The sequence below is a fragment of the Microcebus murinus genome, chromosome 16, assembly GCF_040939455.1.
Source record: "Microcebus murinus isolate Inina chromosome 16, M.murinus_Inina_mat1.0, whole genome shotgun sequence".
Classification (NCBI taxonomy): domain Eukaryota; kingdom Metazoa; phylum Chordata; class Mammalia; order Primates; family Cheirogaleidae; genus Microcebus; species Microcebus murinus.
In genome coordinates, this window is record NC_134119.1 from 40,469,615 (window position 1) to 40,491,132 (window position 21,518).

General features: G+C 45.5%; 1 protein-coding gene and 1 non-coding gene across 2 annotated transcripts; one reads left to right on the forward strand and one right to left on the reverse strand.

Moving 5' to 3' along the window:
• Nucleotides 1-1,136: 1,136 nt before the first annotated feature.
• On the reverse strand, nt 1,137-20,841 carry TOMM34 (translocase of outer mitochondrial membrane 34). The gene is made up of 7 exons (XM_012780604.3): nt 20,581-20,841; nt 17,551-17,650; nt 16,281-16,433; nt 12,120-12,289; nt 7,042-7,189; nt 2,297-2,423; nt 1,137-2,079 (listed from the first exon to the last, which is right to left on the reverse strand). Exons 1-7 carry the CDS (start codon nt 20,705-20,707, stop codon nt 1,975-1,977), a joined length of 930 nt encoding a protein of 309 aa, XP_012636058.1. The 5' UTR covers nt 20,708-20,841; the 3' UTR covers nt 1,137-1,974.
• Nucleotides 4,152-4,274, forward strand: LOC142861514 (small nucleolar RNA SNORA26). The gene has a single exon (XR_012912739.1). It is a non-coding gene; the product is annotated as a small nucleolar RNA SNORA26 (small nucleolar RNA).
• Nucleotides 20,842-21,518: the final 677 nt, after the last annotated feature.

Here is a 21,518-nt window from a genome sequence, read left to right on the forward strand (position 1 = left end):
TCTCTTACCTTCTCTTGGGGTGGGGGATAGAATTCCATGATCATTAAGACAACCGCATCAATCGCTGTCTCTTGTAGAAACGTGAGCCTATGAGAAGCAGTTTTAATCCTCAAAGCCTCTTGGGAAATGACAGAATGGTGACAAGTTTCAAAGATGGGTGATGGGGATAAGGAAGCTTACCACACTGTTTATTGGAAACGTCTATGTTTGCGCTAGCAAATCAAGACACTTGCTTTCTAGAGCTCGAGAGGATGCTGTAGGCCAGTGTGGCTGGATGGCACCACTAAACCTGCCTGAGTCAGAGCCATGCCTGCTTCAGAGGCGGCAATAGAAGGGGTATAGCTCCCCGCTTCGAGACTGTCCCCGGACCAGTCTTGGGCCCAGGTTTGCCTAAAATCCACTTCTGCCAAGAGAGCAGTGATTGCCGAAACAGAGACTCAAGCTTACGAACGCTCAGCCGCAGTGTGCTTAGCAGCTGAATGTTGCTTAGTGCTACGCGACGGAGTGAAGGGAAAACCCAAACGCTTTCTCTCTCTGCAGAATCATAAAGCCACTTTGATAAGGTGAAAACAATTTAACTAGGACACAGTCCAGGAAGGGGAGGCAGCCTGTAGTTCTCACCAGCCTCACCCCATGCCACGTTCCATGAACCTGAATGGCCCTTTTGGTCCCTGCACGTACCCTGTCCCCCAAATAGGGCCTCGCGGATGCTGTTCTGTTCTGCACACCTGCCTTCCCCTCCCCTCTTCACTAGTTAACCTCCCACTTCAGAACCCACCCCCAGCTTTACTTCCTCAGGGCTCTCTTTCCCCCACTGTGATGCTCCCCATTTTTAGGCAGGTAAAGCACTGTCTGACGACTCAGGGCTCAACACTTAGGCCAGCTGCGATTTATACTCATATGTGATTTTCCTAATTAACTTCTTGCCTTCCCAATGCACCATCAACCCTCTGAGAGCAGGGGCTGTTCCTATTCGCTGTTGTCTCCCCAGCACCACGCCAGGGCCTGCCCCGCAAACGTTTCGGTATATTTGTTCAATGAATGGATGAATGCTCAATATGAAACAGCTTTTATTATTATTACTACCCAGTTCCAGGCGGAAAGCTGAAAAGGCACAAATGAAAGTACAACAGACATTTATGTAGAAGAAAGCCTTTTAATGCAACAGCTTAAACACACAGTTCAACAAAATCCGTCAGTTCAAATTAACTTCAACATATTACAAAGAACTATGATGCCTGGAGAAGGCCACTGTTGGAGCAAAAAGGCAAGTTCCTGCCCAGAAAAGGAGGACAGTGACCTCCAGGAGGAGCAGCCACAACCACTGGGCTCTTGAAACAGCTTAGGTACCTCCATGCGGAAGGCAGCGGCACAGAGTCACGGACAGAGCCATCCAAGGGTCAGGGCTCTGCCTGGCCAACAAAGGAGGGCCTGGACAAAAGGCACTGGGGCTCGGACACAAGAGACTGTGCCAAGGACAGGGATAGCAACTGCACACAGGGGAGATCGCAGCCCTGGAGAACCAGCTCAACAGGTTGCTTTGGGTCAGTGTTTTCTAGCTTAGCCCTCACCCCCACCCCAGCTCAGGTGTTCAGATTAGCTGCAGTGAGGTGGGGCTGGTGGAGCTACAAGGGCAGCGATCGGTTTGGAGCACACTGCGGGCAGCAGCAAAGCCAACTGCTTTGCTGACGAGGAACTGTCTGTATGATCCGCTATCTGAGGCAGGGGGTCGGGGACAGGGCTTCAGCTTCACCTGGTGGGGACCTTTCTGGTGAAACAACAACGTCTGTTTGACTACACTGAGCGTAATTTGAACAAGCAAAGCCCCTTAAGGGGTGGGAGGCCATTGAGAGGCAGGGAAGGGTGCTTCAGAGCTCACTCGGGGCATGCTGGGTTTCAGGAGCGGGCAGAGGCGGCGGCCCCTGGCTTCTCTGGGTCAGGTCAGGCAGAGGTTCCTGCTGTCCCCTCGGGCTCTTAGTTTAGGTTCTGCTTCAGTTCCTGCCGCAACTTCTGTGCAGGGCCATTCCTGGGCTCAATTTGTAGGAGGTTGTTGATGTCTGCAAAGCTGGATTTATAGTCCTAATAAAAGAGAGGAGAGTGTGGGGAAAGGGGCTGGACTGGGGTGGGGACAGCTACTGAGGCCATGGCGTGTTTTCAAACCCCAGTCTGTAGGCCTCCCGAGCCCCCAGGATGAGAAGTGGCGGAGACTGCCTTGCCGTGACTATTCTCTGCAAGTGCCACCGCTGGCACAGATCTCAGTGGCTTATGCTGCTACCTCTGGCCAGGATCTTTTTACCTTGAGTGCCTTGTAGGCTTGGGCTCGCCTGTAAAATGCCTTCACGTTCCTTCCATCCAGCTTGAGGGCTTCTGTGCAATCCTTCACTGCTTCCCTGTACTGCTTCAGGGCCAAGTAGCAGAGCGCTCTGATTGGGAGAGACCATTTCAGAAGTTTTAGTCACTTGTGGGCCACGCTGTGAGGTAGCCTGAGAAGTGATCTATGATTCGCCGAACACCTACTCTGTGCTGGTTGCTTTCTATCTTCTTTGATCCTCACAACCACCCTACCCCCTTTCTGAGATGAAACGCTAGCTCTGAGGGGTAAAAGGACTTGCCCCAGGTACCACCGGGACTGAGGGGCAACCTGAGGTTCAAACTGGGGGGGTCTGCATGACTCCAGATCCTGACCTCACTTAGTTCTCTGCACTTCACTCTCCTATATTGTGCTCTTTCAAGCAAAGAAAGTGTTTCCTGAAACCTTCTGCTTGACAATTAAAAAATTATCTCCTTAAGAAAAAAAAATACTGAACTCTAATTAATGATATATGGCTGGATGGGCACAGTGGCTCACACCTGTAATCCTAGCACTCTGGGAGGCCGAGGTGGGAGGACTGCTTGAGGTCAGGAGTTCGAGACCAGCCTGAGCAAGAGCAAGATCCCATCTCTACTAAAAATAGAAAAATTAGCTAGGTGCCATGGCGTGCACCAGTAGTCCCAGCTAGTTGGGAGGCTGAGGCAAGAGGATCACTTGAGCCCAGGAGCATGAGGTTGCAGTGAGGTATGACGATGCCACTGCACTCTATCCTGGGCAATAAAGCAAGACCCTGTCTCAACAAAAAAATATGCTGCTGATATATTAGGGGTGAAATGTAAAGATGTTTGCAATTGACTCTGAAATACATCAACGATAATAAGGCAGATCAACAGATAGACAGTGATAAGCAAATATAACAAAATATTAATTGTAGAATTTAGGAAGTAGGTATATAGGTGTTCAAGGGATAGTTCTTTCAACTTATTTTGAAAATTTCATAATAAAATAAATGTTGGAAAAACAGTTATGTACATCCACACAACAAAATATTCTACATTTGTGATCGAAAAAAAGCATGTATGAGTGTGCCTTCCTCATTCAAGTCTCGTCCTTCTCTCTAAAAACACAACAGTCAGATGTGTGGAGTTCATTATGGAAGTTCATCCGTTCTACCCCACTGTTTTCGGTGAGTGCAGGGTGCAGCTGGATGTGTCATGATTTATTTTACCAGTTTCCTATTGGGGAGTATTGTTTCCAGTTTGTAAATAAATGATGCTGCATTTAACGTCCTTATTACAAGGAACTGCTGGGTCAAAAGACATACGCATTTTAAACTTTTACTATTACTGCCCAAATGCTCTCCAAAAAAATTGCACTGTTAAGAACAGTTTTTGACAGCACCTATTTTCCTACAACTGTACCAACCCTGGGTCTCAAGCTTTAATTTCTACCAGTGGAAGAAAATGATATCTCATTGTTTTAATTGCTTTAAATATGGGTAAAGCTGAACATCTTTACATAGGTATTTTATTAAGACTAGTCAAGTAGTGAGAAGGGGGTAAAGTAGTAGAACAAGGAGTTCAATCTGTAACTGTGAACAATCAAGTGAGATAACTCACTACCTTCAGATCAGCCAACATAAGGTCTTTTTTAATCTATGGAATCAAATTTCTCTAACTTTTCCTTCAATGACTTCTGTGAGTTAATTTCCTCCATATAAGAATACTTTCCCCAGGCCGAGTGCGGTGGCTCACACCTGTAATCCTAGCACTTTGGGAGGCAGAGGCAGGGGGATCGTGGCCAACTAAAAATATGTAGAAAAAAAATTAAGCCCTTTCCTGTGTCCTTTTAAAGTTGACGCAGTGCTTTAAGAGGCTAACACAGAAGGGTAAAGTAACTCTCCATAAAACCCAGAGAAGAGATTTTTAAAACTCTTCTTTGGATCCTGTCTGGAGTCACAGCTGAACTAGAAAAAAAAAAAAAAAAAATTAGCCGGGCATGGTGGCACATGCCTGTAGTCCCAGCTACTCGGGAGACTGAGGCAGAAGGATCGCTTGAACCCAGGAGTTTGAGGTTGCTGTCAGACAGGCTGATGCCATGGCACTCTAGCCCCGACAACAGAGTCAGAGACTGTCAAAAAAAAGAATACTTTCCCCATTGCAAGATAATTAGCCCACATGTTCTCTCAGAACTTAATGGTTTTACTATTTACATCTGAAACTGTAATCCACTTATAATTTATTTTATTTATTTATTTATTTTTTGAGACAGAGTCTCGCTTTGTTGCCCAGGCTAGAGTGAGTACTGTGGTGTCGGCCTAGCTCACAGCAACCTCAAACTCCTGGGCTCAAGCAATCCTACTGTCTCAGCCTCCTGAATGACTGGGACTACAGGCATGCGCCACCATGCCCGACTAATTTTTTCTATATATATTAGTTGGCCAATTAATTTCTTCCTATTTATAGTAGAGACGGGGTCTCGCTCTTGCTCAGGCTGGTTTAGAACTCCTGACCTCGAGCAATCTGCCTGCTTCGGCCTCCCAGAGTGCTGGGATTAAAGGCGTGAGCCACTGTGCCCTGCCCTAGAATTTATTTTAAAATAACAATTGGGTACACCAGGAACTGTGTAAAGGATAAAACAAATTAAATAATAATTAAAAAAAAGAACTGAGGTAGGATTCAGGTTTATTTTTCACTGTTACCCAGCCAATCCAATATCATTTATTGAATAATCCCTCCCCCCCCCCATACTTTATCATACACTAAATTCTCTTCTGCTGTTGTTCTCATTTTTTCCTGACAAACTTTGGAACCACTATCATTAGTAGAATTTAAAAATTCTACTAGTCTTTTGTGATTGCATAGGATTTATATTATAAATTAACTTAGAGAAAAGCTACATCCTTGTAGCAATTTGAAGACAGGTACAAATTCTTTGGTGCTCTTCCCATTGAAAGGTGGAGGGCTTTCTGTTCTCTCCCTTTGAATTTAGGCAGGCTCTGTGACTGCTCTGACTGACATAGGAAGGGACATGATGTGACAGACACATTTGCATTAAAGAATAGTAAAAAGAAAACATAGTTCCAAATTTGGTAAAAATCCAGAAAAATGAGTTAATGGAGGTATTTAGCAGTGTAAGGTAATAAGCAAGCCTAAAGAGTGCCCAGAGAAAGAGGAGTTAGAAGATGCTGCCACACAAACATGGAACAAAAAGGCTGTAGGCTTCTTTTTCAAGTGAGCCTGGCAGACTGAGGCACCCTTGGTCCAATCTGCAGTAAAATCATAGGTCCAAAATTCCAAAATCCAACCTTTAAAACTGCAAGTTCTCTTTCAACTCATTTGGCAAAACCTGAAATGAGTTGACATGAAGCTACTCAGTTTCTTTATTCCACCCAATGTGAACATGGCATTTCCATGTTTCACTTGCAGAAATACTAATAACTTACTTCAGTAAGCTGCCCAGACCCTGCTGCAGTGTTATGTAATTCAGCATGTGGATCGTATTACCTCACTAAAATCTGAAACACATTTTATCCCAAGAGTGTGGAATAAGAAACAGTCTGCTACATTAGTCCCAAGGTAGATAGATATTTATTTGTTTGTTTGTTTGTTTTGAGACAGGGTCTCTTTCTGTTACCCAGGCTGGAGTGCAGTGGCATCATCATAGCTCACAGCAACCTCAAACTCCTGGGCTCAAGCAATCCTCCTGCCTCAGCCTCTCGAGTAGCTGGGACTACAGGTACATACCACCATGCATGGCTAATTTTTCTATTTTTTGTAGAGACAGGGTCTTGCTCTTGCTCAGGCTGGTCTCGAACTCCTGACCTCCCAAAGTGTTAGGATTATAGGTATGGGCCAGCACATCCAGCACAGACCCAAGATTTCTGAACTACAGAGTGAAATGTGTATGTTGGTAGGGAAGGAGAAACAGACACTTTTTTAATAGATGTTTTATAATAAATGTTTGGATCACATGTGATTTCTTGATGAATGTTTGAAGCTTCTGAGAGTAAAATTAACAGGAAGATCTCTTTGGAGCCAGATTCCAATTCCGGTGCCACCATTTACTGGCTAAGCTCAGGCAAAGACCTTCCTTCTCTGAGCCTTGATTTTCTCAACTTTAAAACAGGAAGAACACCTAACCACCTATGCTTCTGAGCACTGTTGCAGAGCAGTGACTCCCACACAATAAAGGGACAGGACCCTGGCTCCCAGGCTCTGTCAGTGGTCACTAACAGCAGCTCCTGGTACAGGGCCTTCTACAGGCCTACAAGTATAACCCCTCTGGCTAGACTATACCCCTTCTTCCTGCTCCCAGGCCAGGCAATAGTTATCCCACACCATGGCTTCTGGGCCAGTGCTCTTAGACAGAAATGGTGCCAAAACTTCTAACAGGAGGGTCTTGAAGAAACCACGGGGTGGGGAGCAGGGTAGGGAGTGAAGAGACTAAGAGTCTTGTGTTTAGGTTGTGTCTGCACAGCAAGCACACTGCTTTTACTTACATTGCACACTTAGGAAAATTCTGGGGAGAGGGGCTAACAAAGCCCAGGCTACCCCTTGGCATCCCTTCAAGGGAGTGAATGCCACTGGCAATGCCCAGCTCACAGTGTGAACGCATGCTTTGAGCTGTAACACACTGACTAAATGCTAGGGAGGAAGAGCCCACCAGAATTCAAGAGAAGACTATGGAACACAACACCCAATGTTCTGAAGCAGCTGTGAAGAAGATACCTGTTGCTGTATGTCGCAGATTCCTGGTTACTATACAAGAGGCTTTCAGTGTACTTCTCAACAGCTTTCTTATGGTTTCCCTTCTTTACAAGCTCATTGCCTTCTTCTTTCAGAACTCTGGCTCTCTCCGCATTCCCCGCAGAAGGCACTAGATACAAATTCAGAAGAGGAAAAAACCATGGAGCAGGTACTCAACTGAGATCAATGAGATCTCTTCAGCATCGTCTCTCCCTCAGAGATCTCCTACACTGTTGTAAATTATCCTTCCTGATTAATGATTCCCCCCAGTTAATGGCTTCTGGAAAATTAAACAGTTTTCCATTCACAAGAGGTTGGGGACTCATATTTATTCACATATATAATAACACATACATGATAAAAAGCAACCCAAATGGCCTTGTCACTGCCACTTGGTAGGTAGAAGATCTTGTGTGACCAACCTAACTTTTGCAGCTCAATTTCCTCACCAGTACAATGGGGCAATACTTATTCCACACGTGGCTATTTTCAGGGTCAAATCTGAGAATACATGAGAAAGGAAAACTTAAAGCAGGAGAATAAGTAAATATTAACAAACAAGAATCTGGTAAAGAAAGGGCGTAGCTTCTGGGCTTTCAGAAAAGGGCAGAAGAGCCCAGTATTTTCTCAACTCCGTTTTGATCTGAGTCTGCGACTGTCCTTCCTCACCTAACACATGCAGCTCTGCTCCGGCCTTCAGGGAGAGACAGGAGAGAGAACAAGGTGAAACCCAAGCTGCTCAACCTGGCTTCCAGGCCCTTCGCTGCTTGGCCCCAGTGAAATGTTCCAGCCTCAGCTCTGTATCACTTGCTTTTTTAATTTTTAAAAACTATCTTTATAAAATACTGAATATTTATGACCCAGGGTAAAGTTATAGGAATAAAACTAACACCCTGAACTCATCTCCCAGCTTAAGAAAGAGAACATTACTAGGACCTTTGAAGTCCTGGGGGCCCCTTCTCAATTCAATCCACCCCAGGAGGAAACTATTATCTCCAATTCTATTAATATGCTTCTTCCCTTATTTTTTTTAAGTTTATATATGGTAGTACCCATAAATCATTTGTTATTTATTAATTTATTTTTTGAGACAGAGTCTTGCTTTGTTGCCCAGGCTAGAGTGAGTGCCGTGGTGGCAGCCTAGCTCACAGCAACCTCAAACTCCTGGGCTCAAGCAATCCTGCTGCCTCAGCTTCCCGAGTAGCTGGGACTACAGGCATGCGCCACCATGCCCGGCTAATTTTTTCTATATATATTAGTTGGCCAATTAATTTCTTTCTATTTATAGCAGAGACAGGGCCTCGCTCTTGCTCAGGCTAGTCTCAAACTCCCGACCTCTAGCAATCCGCCTGCCTTGGCCTCCCAGAGTGCTAGGATTACAGGTGTGAGCCACCACGCCCAGCCTGTTATTTGTTTTTGAACTTCATATTGAAGAATAAATAAGTCTATGTATTCTTTTATGGCTTGCTTTTTCTTTTTGTCCTCAACATTATCTTCCTGAGACTCTTCTGTGTTGATGCATATACCTGTAGTTCATTCATTTTCATTGCTGCAATACCACAATTGATTTCTCCATTCTCCTATTTATAGAGATTTGGGTTAGCTCTAGTTTTATTGCTAGTACAAACACATTCTACCATAAGCATTCCTGTATGTATCTCCATGTGCACATATATACACATTTCTCTAGAAATATTAGGTTATTAAGTATAGAATGTCTGATTTCCTTAAGTACTAAGTTTGACAGTTGGTATCTTTGACATTTCACTTTGACACTTATTTTTTTTTTTTTAGTTATGAAGGTACATCATCATTCTTTCTTTCTTTTTTTGAGACATAGTGTCACTCTGTTGCCCCGGCTAGAATACCGTGGTGTCTAGCTCACAGCATACCTAGCTCACAGCAACCTCAAAACTCCTGGGCTCAAGCGATCCTTCTGCTTCAGCCTCCTGAGTAGCTGGGACTACAGGCATGTGCTACCATGCCCAGCTAATTTTTTCTGTTTTTGGTAGACATGTGGTCTCACTCTTGCTCAGGCTTGTCTCGAACTTCTAAGCTCAAACAATCTGCCCGCATCGGCTTCCAAGAGTGCTAGGATTACAGGTGTGAGCCACCATGCCCAGCCATCATTCTTTCAAACACACTTTTTGGTTTGTGATTATCTTTCAAATTTTTTTAGAGCAATTTTTATAAAACTATGGATAAGTCAAAAATTTGTGTTATTTTTCAATATGAGTTCTGTCGTGGAACAAATGCAGTGCAAACAGCTCAAAATATCAACAAAAAGTTTGGGAAGGATATGGCTAATGAATGCATGGTACATTGAAAGTTTGAGAAGTTCCATTCTGGTGATTTTAATCTTAAAAATGAGCCATGTGGGTGACCTAAAACCAAGGTGGATAATGATGAGTTGAAAGCTGTAGTGGAAGTGAATCCATCTCAACCTATGCGTGAATTAGCAGCAAGGTTTGACGTTACTATTCCAACAGTATTGGACCATTTGAAACAAATGGGCATGGTAAAGAAGCTGGATAGATGGGTAACCACAGGAATTAAATGAGCATCAGAAGAGAAAGTATCTTAAAGCTTGCCTTTCTTTGATGCATGATAAAAAGGCGAGCCATTTCTACACTGTATTGTTATGTGTGATGAAAAATGGATTCGTTTTGACAATCACAAGTGTTTGGCACAATGGTCAGAGATAAAGCTGAAGTGCCGAAACACAGACCAAAATAGAATGTTCATCAAAAAAAGCTAATGGGGTCTGTTTGGTAGTCCAGTGCTGGTATTAATATTATCCACTACAGCTTCATGAAACCTGGTCAGTTGATTACAGCAGATGTCTACTGTAACCAATTGAACAAAAATGATGAGGATGCTTGAGATTAAGCAGTTGAGATTGGTCAATAGAGGCAGGCTAATCCTCTTGCAAGACTACATGTCACAAAAGACAATGCTGTTCAAACTACAGAAGCTGGACTTGGAAACTCTCTGTCATCTGGTATTCACCAGTCCTTGAACCAACTGACTCTCACTTCTTCCAGGCCTTGGACCACTTCTTGCAAGGAAAAATATTCAATTCTCAACAAGTTGTAGAAAAATGCCTTTCACGATTTCATCGCCATTTGCTCTCCAGGCTTCTTTGCTGCTCACATTAAGCAAGCTACCATTAAGATGGCAAAATTGTGTGGACAGTTTAGGCACACAACTTTGATTAATTGTACTGCTTCTTGAGATTTAATCAACTAAACTTTTGATTAGAAATTGGACATTTCATAGTCAATGACCTAACAGATCAGTGGGCTGCAGTTATGTACAGCTTCAGCCTCACCTGGGCCCTGCAACACACTGCTCATTAGTCACACTACCGTGCACTTTCATTCTCCAACTCTCTCCACTCTCTCTGCCAACAATTCTCCCTTCTCTCTCGCCACCTGATGACCTCATTCTTCAAGATATAGCTAAAGCATCATCTCCTCTGAGAGCCTTTCTCTGACTCCTCAAACACTTAAGTCAGTTCCTGTTTTGAATTCCCCAAGCACTAAAGACTCTAAAGCACACATTCTTCCTCCTTGCATTTTAAGATACTGTTCACAAGTCTCATTAGACCAAGAATTTCAACTGCTCCTGTCCTGTCTGTGTTATACTGCTTAGCACAGGGCCTGGAACACATGACTCAGTGACTCCGAAAGAACAAAATCAATGGTAGGTGCACTGAAAAAGTCTAGTTCATTAGCACTACATATTTTCATTCTAGAAGAGTGAGGAACACTTACCAGGCTCCCACAAACCAGAGTGAAAGCCACCCATGACCAGATATGAGTCCTGTCCTTCCCTAATACTTAGAGATCACTCACACACAGCAGGGCTCCAGCCCTGACCCCTCTGCACTTCTCTAGCCTCAATTCCCAGTGGACTGGGCTGGGGCAATTCCCCTGGAACATTAAAAGAGCTTCCTTGTGAGGTCCTGCCTGATAGGTGGGCGTTCTCCTGTTTTCGGCTGCCCAGCTTGGATCTCCCTTCTCTATTCATCCTTCTCTGGGGACTCCACAGCACACATATTCCTAGGTGAGCATCACCCTCCAGCTATGGGGTAGAGGGGCAGGTGGCTGGGGGCTGAGCTAATCACAAAAGCTCATCCCCTAGCCACACGTACTAGTTCAGGGGATGGCCTGTGATCAAAAAAAGAATGAGAAAATATGTGAGCTAGAAATTTTGGGAGGAAAAAACCCTCTTTTCCTAGTGAGCTATCAGAAAAAAAGACTTTCTCTGGGTCTCGCAGCATGGTCTATGGAACTGCTATAGCTATTTTACTACTAGGAGGGAAGCCTGCCCCCAAACAAAGCAGACACACAACAGAGATGAGAGCTGACAGAAGTACAGAGAAAGGGAGTCAGAGTCTGTTAATGTAGTGAGCTGCTGGAGCAAACCTCGCCTGCACTCTCTGGACTTTTCAGTTATATGAGCCAATACATTAATTCCCTATACTATTTTTACCACATTGAGTTTTTTGTTCTCACAATCAAAAACACCCTAAATGATACATCCCAAAAGCTACCAGAGGAAAGAGAGAGAACTAACACTGTAAGCTAACTGCCAGGCTGGGAATTCTACATGTCTTATGTTAATATCATTTAGCCTTACCAGGCTCCCACAAACTGGAGTGAAAGCTACCCGTGACCAGACAGAGTCCTGCCCTTCCCTGACACCTAAAGATCACTCACACACAGCAGGGCTCCAGCCCTGACCCCTGTGAACTTGTCTAGCCTCAATTCCCAGTGTACTGGGCTGGGGCAATTTTCCTGGAACATTAAAACAGCTTCTTTGCGAGGCCCTTTCTGACAGGCGCCTTACAGCTGTGGGGTAGGTTTTATCATCACCCTCACTGTAGAGCTGAAGAGACAATCTCTAAGAGGTTAAGACATCTTCATTTTCTTTTTTTTACTGTTTCTCCAAGATTATTTTTAGAACTCAGCTAAATGAGGCCTATTTCTACAGTACTACTCTAAAGTGGCTACCGGGAGGTTGCAAGACTCTCTGGACAGGGAGTCACAGCTCACCTCTGCTCTTTGTAGCTGTGGTTTCTTTGGATATCTTTTTAGCTGTCTCTTTGTGCTTCTCCCAAGACGAGGCAGTCCACCTCTTCTGAGATGAAACAGGCACCACGGGGATAGAGGGCAGCTTCTGGCGCCACTCAGGCCCAAGTGAGTCCATAAGAGCTCTGGTCATTCTGGAAAGGAAGGCAAGATTGCAGAGACCTTCCAGCTGGGTCAAGAAGATATTCCTCCTTGCACACAACAAAGGGAGGAAGGCCAGAGTTATCGTCTTCCCCGGTCTGAACCATCTCTTTATATGCTCCAGCATGCTGCAGCATGGGAACAGGAGTCTGCCGCCCAAAACGCCTTCTCAGCTCAGCCACTTGAGTTGGGTCATACTAAGTTACCTTTATTTATTTACTTTTTTTGAGACAGAGTCTCATTCTGTTGCCCAGGCTAGAGTGCCGTGGTGTCAGCCTAGTTCATGGCAACCTCCAACTCCTGGGCTTAAGTGATCCTACTGCCTCAGCCTCCTGAGTAGCTGGGACTACAGGCATGCACCACCATGCCCGGCTAATTTTTCTTTTTCTCTCTCTCTATTTTTTAGTTGGCCAATTAATTTCTTTCTATTTTTAGTAGAGACAGGGTCTCGCTCTTGCTCAGGCTGGTCTCGAACTCCTGACCTTGAGGCGATCCTCCCACCTCGACCTCCCAGAGTGCTAGATTTACAGGTGTGAGCCACCTTACTCTGCCCTAAGTTACCTTTAGAGTGGTGATCTGCTGCTTAAGGTACTTAAACTTGCCCCTACAAAACTACACATTCTCCAAGAAAGGATCTTATGTTCTAATTGTTTCAAATTTTCTCAAAGAATCTAGTACAAAGTCATGTAAGCACCAGACGTTTGTTTAATGATAACTGACTTTTTTTTTTTTTTTTTTTTTGAGACAGAGTCTCGCTTTCTTGCCTAGGCTAGAGTGAGTGCGGTGGTGTCAGCCTAGCTCACAGCAACCTCAAACTCCTAGGCTCAAGCGATCCTCCTGCCTCAGCCTCCCGAGTAGCTGGGACTACAGGCACAAGCCACCATGCCCGGCTGATTTTTATATATATATATATATATATTAGTTGGCCAATTAATTTCTTTCTATTTTTATGGTAGAGACGGGGTCTCGCTCAGGCTGGTTTTGAACTCCTGACCTTGAGCAATCCGCCCGCCTCGGCCTCCCAGAGTGCTAGGATTACAGGATAACTGACTTTTTAAAAAATGCAAATCTTGTCACGTTGTTCTCAACTCTTACCACCCTTCAGGGGTCCCCATTTCCCTCTGCTGACATGGCCTGTGAGATCTGGTCTCCCCCTCCTCTTGCCCTTTGTCCTGTCCCTCTTGATCTTTATGTTCAAGCCTTTGCATGTGCTTTTTCCTCTATCCAGAACAATCTCTTCCACTCGGAAAAAGATTGCCAACTTCTAAGCCCAGCTAGCTCCTTATTCTTTAGATCTCATCTTAAAGTGCCACTCAGTGACCACGTCCATTTTGTTAGCTGATCTCCAGCATCTAGCATATCACCTGGCAACCACCAAGGCCCAATACGTATATTTGAATGAGTGAATAAAGCCAACTGTATACTTCTGCTCCTACAAGCAAGCTCCTATGTTAAAGAATGGAGACCACACAGACAGATACCATCATAAATTCCTGGTCTCCGACTAGACTGTTTTCCTGGTAGGCCCAACTATTTCAAACCTTTACCCTCCTCAAACCTGTTCCCTAATCCTCCTTCTTTATCAGAGCAAATATCCTTATTACTCAAACACAAACCTACCTGCCTGGGTACTCAAACCTTCCTATTTCCCTCCTGTGGCAATAGAAGAAACGACAGGGACAATTCTTCCACTTAACCTCTGGGTCCCATCTCCTCCTGCCTCTGTCAGGGACCACACCCAGGAGCACCTCCCTCTCCTGCATTTTGTCCTTTCTCTACAGACTCCAATTATCAACATTTAAGTCCCTGTAACTCTTTCCTTACTTAATGAAACCTCTCTGCTATTCTGGCTACACTCCCCGTACTCTTCTTACAGCCTGGCTTCTTGAACTCACTGAACCGCTTCCATCAGAACCACCAGTGACTTCACTGCTAAACCCGTCATCTACTTATGCTCACTGGAGCACATGACACTAATGACATCTCCATCCTTCCTGAAATATGTCTTCCCGTGGGACACTAAATGCCCAAATCTCCTCCCACCTCTCTACCTGCTGTTCCTCTGTAAGGCCCTCAAATGCTGGAGTTTCTCAAAGCTCTGTCCTGCTCCCCACACACCTGCTGTGGTGTTCTTTTTCTCCCCATAGCCTCAATCCACCTCTATGCTAATGACCTTCAAATAAGCATGTCTGCCCTCTATTTTTCTCCTCTGCTACAAACCCATGTGAATACCCAACCGCCTGCCTTTCCTCTCTTGGCTCATGTCCCACAGTTACCTCTGACTCAACATGTCAACCTTCTGGATATCTTCTTCTATTCCTCCCTTCTCACCATTCCCCAACCACAAAGCCTGTTGATATATATTTCCTAAATGTCCCCTGAATCGGTCCCACTGTGCTCTTTCCTCTACCTCCACCTCTCCCATCGATTGCTGCCTGGCCCCTTCCTATTCTACCCTCCATATCATCCCTCACCATGGCAGCCAAGGAGTTTTTCTGTAAAATACAAATTTAAATTTGTTTCTCTAAAACAAATTTGCTCACCTTGTTCCACTGCTAGGACCTGTTCATAATGCCTCACTTGCTCAGGATTGCGTCCAAGCCACAGAACCCCCGGGCCTGTGTGACCCAGCCTCACCAACCCATCCCAAGCTGAGCTCCCCACCTGCAGCACCTTCTGAAAGGGACTTCTTACAACTCCTGTGATCCATCACACTTGTTCTCCTTCCACCCACTGCCCTTCTTGCCGGCCCCTCATCCCAGATTTCTATTTCTCTCTCGGTCTAAGCTCACCTCCTCTGAAAAGCTCTCTCTGGCCTCCCCCTCTTCCTCCCAGCTGGTGAGGTACCTCCTTTCTGCCCCTGGAGTTCCCTATGCTCCTCCTACCACAGCACTTATCACACTGTATTGTGCTTGCTTATTACCGGCTGGTGTTTTCCAGAGACCAGGAGCTCCACAAGGGCAGGAAGAGGTATGTCTCAGTAATCAGCCCAGGACTTAGTGTAAAGTCTGGCACACACTGGCAGATTTTGTTGAATAATAGAAATTAAAAGGAGGCAAAGAGAAAATAAAGGATACTGGCAAACAAGTCAAGCCAGAAATGAAGCATTAAAAACATACCATGAAGTCCTGTTAAGGATTTGCTATTAACAATAGCGTGGTGTTTGGCTTTCTAGCAGCACATGCAAAGAGGTGACACATGATCAGTTATACAAATGATGGTACCCATGATATAAAAACAAATAACTACCTGGAAACCAGACAGCAATTTCACCTCAGGTACTTCATGGATGGGTCACAGTCACAACATACTAAACCATGTTCACAAACAATATCCTTCCAGGCTTGTGTCTAGCTACTTGGGCTGTGTCTTAGTCTCCCATTTACAGTTAGCTCTCTGAAGACAAGTGGCATCTGTATCTCTTTTCGTTTGGTATCCCCCACTTAATCTGGCTCAATACCTTAGAGAGAGCTCAATAAACATTACTGTGTGAATGAAATTCACACATCTAGGCAGAATCAATCAATCAATCTCAGTAACTCTGACTCCTTAAATGCCTGTTAAATACAACAGCAAATTCTCCTCCTATGCTTTCCCTCACATGCTCATTAGGAGTTTTTTAAGTTTAGCCAAAGGGATCCCCCTAGACCTACAGTCCCCAACCTCCCAGGCCATGGACCAGTACTGCTCTGTGGCCTATTAGGAACCAGGCTGCACACCGGGAGGTGAGCAGTGGGTGAGCAAACAAAGCTTCATTTATTTATAGCTGTTCCCCATCATCCACACCACCACTGCCTGAGCTCTGCCTCCTCCCTGCCCAGCCCCCACTGCCGCCCGTCAGTGGAAAAACTGTCTTCCATGAAATCCATTCTAGTGCCAAAAAGGCTGGGGACTGCTGCTCTAGAAGACAACCAAAGCAATGGCCCAAAGCCAGTTGAGGCCAGGGAGTTTCCATGGAGACTGCCTGTAGTGAATTGGGCTCACCTGTTGATGCCTTCTAGGGCTGGTGTCACATTCTCATCAATCTGCAGCACAGTCTTATAGTCAACATAGGCTAGGTGGTACTTCTCTAGAGCCTCATAGGCACTTGCTCGCCGAAGCAGGGGCTTAAGGCTGAAGGGAACCAAGGCCAGTGCTCTAGAACAGGAGGCAAAAACGTCATCTGGCTGTTCAGCCACCAGGGTTTTGGTGTAGTTTCTTCCAGATAGTCATCTGCAGCCCTCAGTGTATAGGAGGTAATTTCTGGCTGGGAGACACTGCTAAAAATGCCAAACCTCACAGCAGGGACTTTCCAACTTATAGTGAAATGAAGAGGGGAAAGGGAGCAGAGAACCACTAATATTGTGAAACGTATTTGCACAGTATCAGCTTTCAGTTTCAATCAGAATCAAGAACAAGTGCCTCATGGTTTTCATGCTACTAAGTCTTTAGAGTTGTGGCCCAGTGGGAAATAACAAATAGGCTTTGGAGTTAGGTGGGGTGGTGTCTGAATTCTACCATGTGACCCAGGCAAATCACTTTTCTGCCCCAATCCTCAGCACCACAATTCTGGCCTGGGAAGCATGGTAAACTTACCCCACAGATTGGCTGTCAGCACTTAAAGAAGGCAATCTAGCACGGGGCCTGGTACAAACTAATTTAGCACAGGCTCCACGAGCATGCTCACATCCCTCTTCCTCCCCCCTCTATCACCAAGGCACGCATCTAAAGCAACGGCACAGAATATCAGATCTGGGAACATATTTAGGGCATATGGTAGTTTAGCAATGATAAAAGAAGGCAATGTTAGACTCACTTGAAGAAGAGGTATGAAAAATTTTTCATTGTCCTCTACTACTGATTATTGATGAATACGTTTTTTTCTCCTTTCTCTTTGTAACCTCTATTCCTCATTCTTTCCTTCTTTCTTTACTTCCCCTCACACACACCCATCCCAAAAAAAACACCTCGGTAAGCCAGTCACTGGTCTGCAACTCTAGGTTTGCATCCCCAGGTTTCAAATCTCAGAAAGACTTTAAGATCTACCTCTAACTGCTCACCCAGTTCCTTACTCAGCAGCAAAGCCAAGTCTCCAAAGACACAAGTCAGGGGCCACAAGGACCAAGTAGAGCCTCCCACTCTTAGTGACCTGGTGACATTGTCTAATCTCTGTCACAGATGTAACTGGTAGGATCCTTCCAAAGAATAAGCCAGATAAACCTAGCCTCCTCTTCTGAGACCCTCAGGCATCCCAAAGTTACCCTTGGCCACTTACGAAGTGCAATCTTTGATGCAGTCTCTGCAGTTTCCATCCTTAAAGTGGCATGCTGCTCGGTTGGAATAAAGAACGCTTTCCTCTCCCGGGTCTGAAGAACCTGCCCAGGTGGAGGCAGAAAGAGCCAGATCATCAGATTAGGAAATGGATGCCTCAGGACACCAGGAAACATTTTACACCTGGAGCTCTCTGGGCTTTGGGGAAAGGTAGCAGAGATGATTATAACCTGATTAGGCTTGCTAGCCTACTTGGCTGGCATATTTGTCATTCTTACATGACAGTGAGGACATCACACTTTCTGCCCTTCACAGGGAACCACATATTTATCTCGTCATTCACTTATTCCAGCACTGAACTTGGTACCAGGCAAAAGGTAAACATGAAATAGTTGGTTCCTGCCTCAACAAAATCCATGCTGTAACCACCTGGGTGTGTGTGTATGTGTTAATTTTACTACAAAAAGCACGAAAACCTGATAAAGAGTCTAAATAAAAAAACAATATGATAAATGGATTGACCAAGAATTGTAGGGACACGAGAGGCAGAGACTAGTTCTACCTGGTCAAGTCAGAGAGGACTTTGCCTAGGAAGTGGTAACTGAGCTGGCTCTCACAGGACTACGGAGAACTTAATCAGAGGAAGTACTCACGCTACCCAACAGGGAGGAGAATTATTAGACATTTCTCTAAAGGCAGTCCTTACCCCAAGAATTGCAGACACCCAAGTCCTTCATTGTGGATCTTTGTTTTTAAAGATAATTTTCAACCATTTCATACCTACTAGTGTAGGTCATAATTTAAGAAAGAATTGAAAACAAGTTCTTTGAAACATGTAGAAAACCACATCTCAGTATCCACCATGTTACTATATTTGTTTCCAACCTTTTTGATATGGCTGAAGTTCCACTCATTCTCATCCTTTTCTCTGCGCTCTCCTCCCAGACCTCCAGAGGCCAGCAAAATCCTGAAGCTGGTGTGTAACATTCTCAAGCATGTTTGTCTACCTTCATTATACGTACGTATTCACAGGTAAGATAAAATATCATTTTAGTTCTATTAAGGCATTTCCTACGTGGTATCATATTGCCTATCCTTCTGCAACTTGTTTTTTTCACTATGTTACCATGTTGATATCTGAAATCTTTCATTCAATACCAATAATAATAAGCTTTTTCTTCCCCCCTTATTTTTCCAGTACCTGAGACAGAAAGTAGAGACAAGCAAAATACATCCTTGCTATAAAAAAGCAAGTACAAGTACTCAAAACCTGTAATCTATCTTAAGTCACAAGAGCATGGTTACTCAGAAACAGCAGTGGTGTGGTGGAAAGGGCGTCAATCCAGCCTGCCACCCTGCACAAGTCACTCAACCCCTCTGATGGTACGTGCTCACCCACCGCATGAGGATATCACCTCACAGACTTGCTGGAAGGGTTCACTGTGTTAGGTTGCTCCCTGTGCTTCTTTCAAGATCAAGAAAACTGATCAGCGAAATCAAGAGACTTGCCCACAAATTATCAAGAAGACTAGTAGCAGCAGCAGAACCAAACTCTGGTCTCTTGCTAGACACCAAGCCAGCTCTTCTAAAGACCCAGAATAGACCCATACAAAAGCAGAAGCTTCTCCAGGCCAGCTGGGGTGGGATGAAGGAAAAAGGCAGAAACAACAATACCTCAGACTCCTCAGCAACTTCATCAAGTGAGGCTGACATGAGGAGGTGGGCCGAAAGAGGAGTTTTCTAGAAAAGACGATGGGGGCAAACGAGTGGCTTAAAACTGCAAAAAGTTCAAACAGAAAAGAATGCAATATCGAGAAGATCTGAGGAGAAGTCTAGCAAAATGATTAAAAATTTGTAATAGCAAATCCTGGCTCTGACACGTCTTCATTGTGCAACCCTGAGGTGGGCAATTTAACTAACTCTTCTGGAATCATATGTAAGTGTCTTGTCCATAGGGTTATGATGAAGATAAAAAGGTAATGTCTAGAATGTCAAGCACACAGTAAAGCACTCAACAAATGCTAGCCAAGAACATGAAAAGGGGAAGGAAAACAAAGGGAAATAAGTACTAAACAGTGACTTACAGAAAATGGGATCCAAGGCCCCTCTCCAAAGTCAAGGCTTTATCCAATGGGGGCTCCTGGATAAGACACTTCGGGGAAGAGGCTTAGGGCAAAGGTGTGTGGTTGGTTGAAGTGAGCTGGAGACTGGGAGAACTGATTAGAATATGCTGTTACTCTGTTTAAAACTCTCCAGTAGCTTCCTACCCGAGCATAAAACCCACACTCCTTGGCAGGGTTTAAAACACCTACACAGCCAGGGTCTGCCTACTGACCTCATTATCTTACTATTCCCTCCACTAGCTCACTATGCCTTGACTTCTGGAATACACCATGCCTATTCTGTCTGGCGGGCCTTCTGATTGCAGTTCCACCTGGAATGCTCAGACCCAAAACTTCGTGCGCTTGGCTTCTTCTCATCATTCAGACATTACCTCAAACATCACTTCTTTCTTCAGAGAAGTTGTCCTTGAGGTCCCACTCTAAAAGAGCTCCGCAGTCGACTCTGTCACATGGCTTATCTGTCTTCTTCATAGCCCTAACTATCCCACAGGTCTTGCTTATTTACTAGCTTAGCATCCACCCCCTCCCATTTCGCCCCACCAGAATGTGCGACCTTCCGTCTTGTTAGCACCTGTATATAACAGGTGCTAAACGAATACTAATTTAACTGAAAATGAATAGCTAGGCGGAAGGAGGGTTGAGCTATATCCTCAGGATCAGCATGAGGCGTGAGTAATTAAGGATGGAGGCCAACGGGGCAGTTAAAAAGCAGGTGGAAAGAAAGGGCCAGGGAAGTTTCCGGTAGGATGCTGAAGTCAAGAAGGTGCGGGAAGGATGGTGGGAGGGCCCGGAGGCTCGCTGGGCCGCGAGTGTGGGAAGCCCAGGAAGGCAGGGACAGAGCGAGGCCCGGGTGGCGCTGCCGGGGGACGGGGGTTGGCGGGGCTGGGGGAGATACGGGGGCGGGGTCGTACCTCGCGCCTGCAGCGCCCGCAGCGCGCGGCAGTAGAGCGCGGAGGCCTCGGCGTACTGGCCGTTGCGGAAGCTCGCATTGCCGGCGGCGCGGAGCGACTCCACAGACTCTGGGTGTTTGGGGGCCATCCCGGGGCCGGGCCGGCGAGCGGGGGCGCCTCCGTTATCCGCCCGGAGTCGTGCGGGACAGCGTCCGGGCGGAAGCACCGGCAGCGAGCCCTCGGCTGCGACCACTAACCTGACCGCGAGGGGGCGGGGCGGAGCGAGGCGGGGGCGGGGCCTGGCGGACGGGAGCCCGCAGGCGGCCCGCCCTCTGCGCGTGCTCAGTTTGGAACTTGCGCTCCCCCAGCGCGCCGGGTGGGGTGGTGCTGCGCTGGGCGCCCTGGGGTGCTGGGGCGCTGTGGGGGTCGCCGGGAGGGAGGTGGGGGCCCTGCTCTCATAGAGCTTACGTTCTGGTGGGGCCTGACAGACGATTAGGTCCTGAGCAGATTTCGTGATTAGTGCCGTATGGAAAACAAAGCAATGGAAACAGATTTAAACTGTAATAACAAAAACTGGAAAATGCTTCCTGTTTTAAACCACTTGGCTTTGGAGGTAGTTTGTTACACAGTGATAGCTAACTGATACACCTAACTAACTTCTGGCAATTTTTTGTATCTTTACCATGGCCCATATTCAATATGGCTCTGGCTACATCTCTTATCTCCTGCTTTTTGTCTTTCTTATTCACTCTGCTGCAAACATGCACACTTTTTGCTGCTTTTCTAACAGAAGTCTTTGCCCTTGCTGTTCCTTCTGTCTTGAATATTCTTTTTTCAAATATTAGTGTGACGTACAATCTCATTTCAGTTACTTCTCTGCTCAAAGTCTCAAAAAGGCTTTCCCCAACTACTTGATCTAAAGTTATGCCCCACCCTGCTGTATCTGTCTGTCGCCTTCT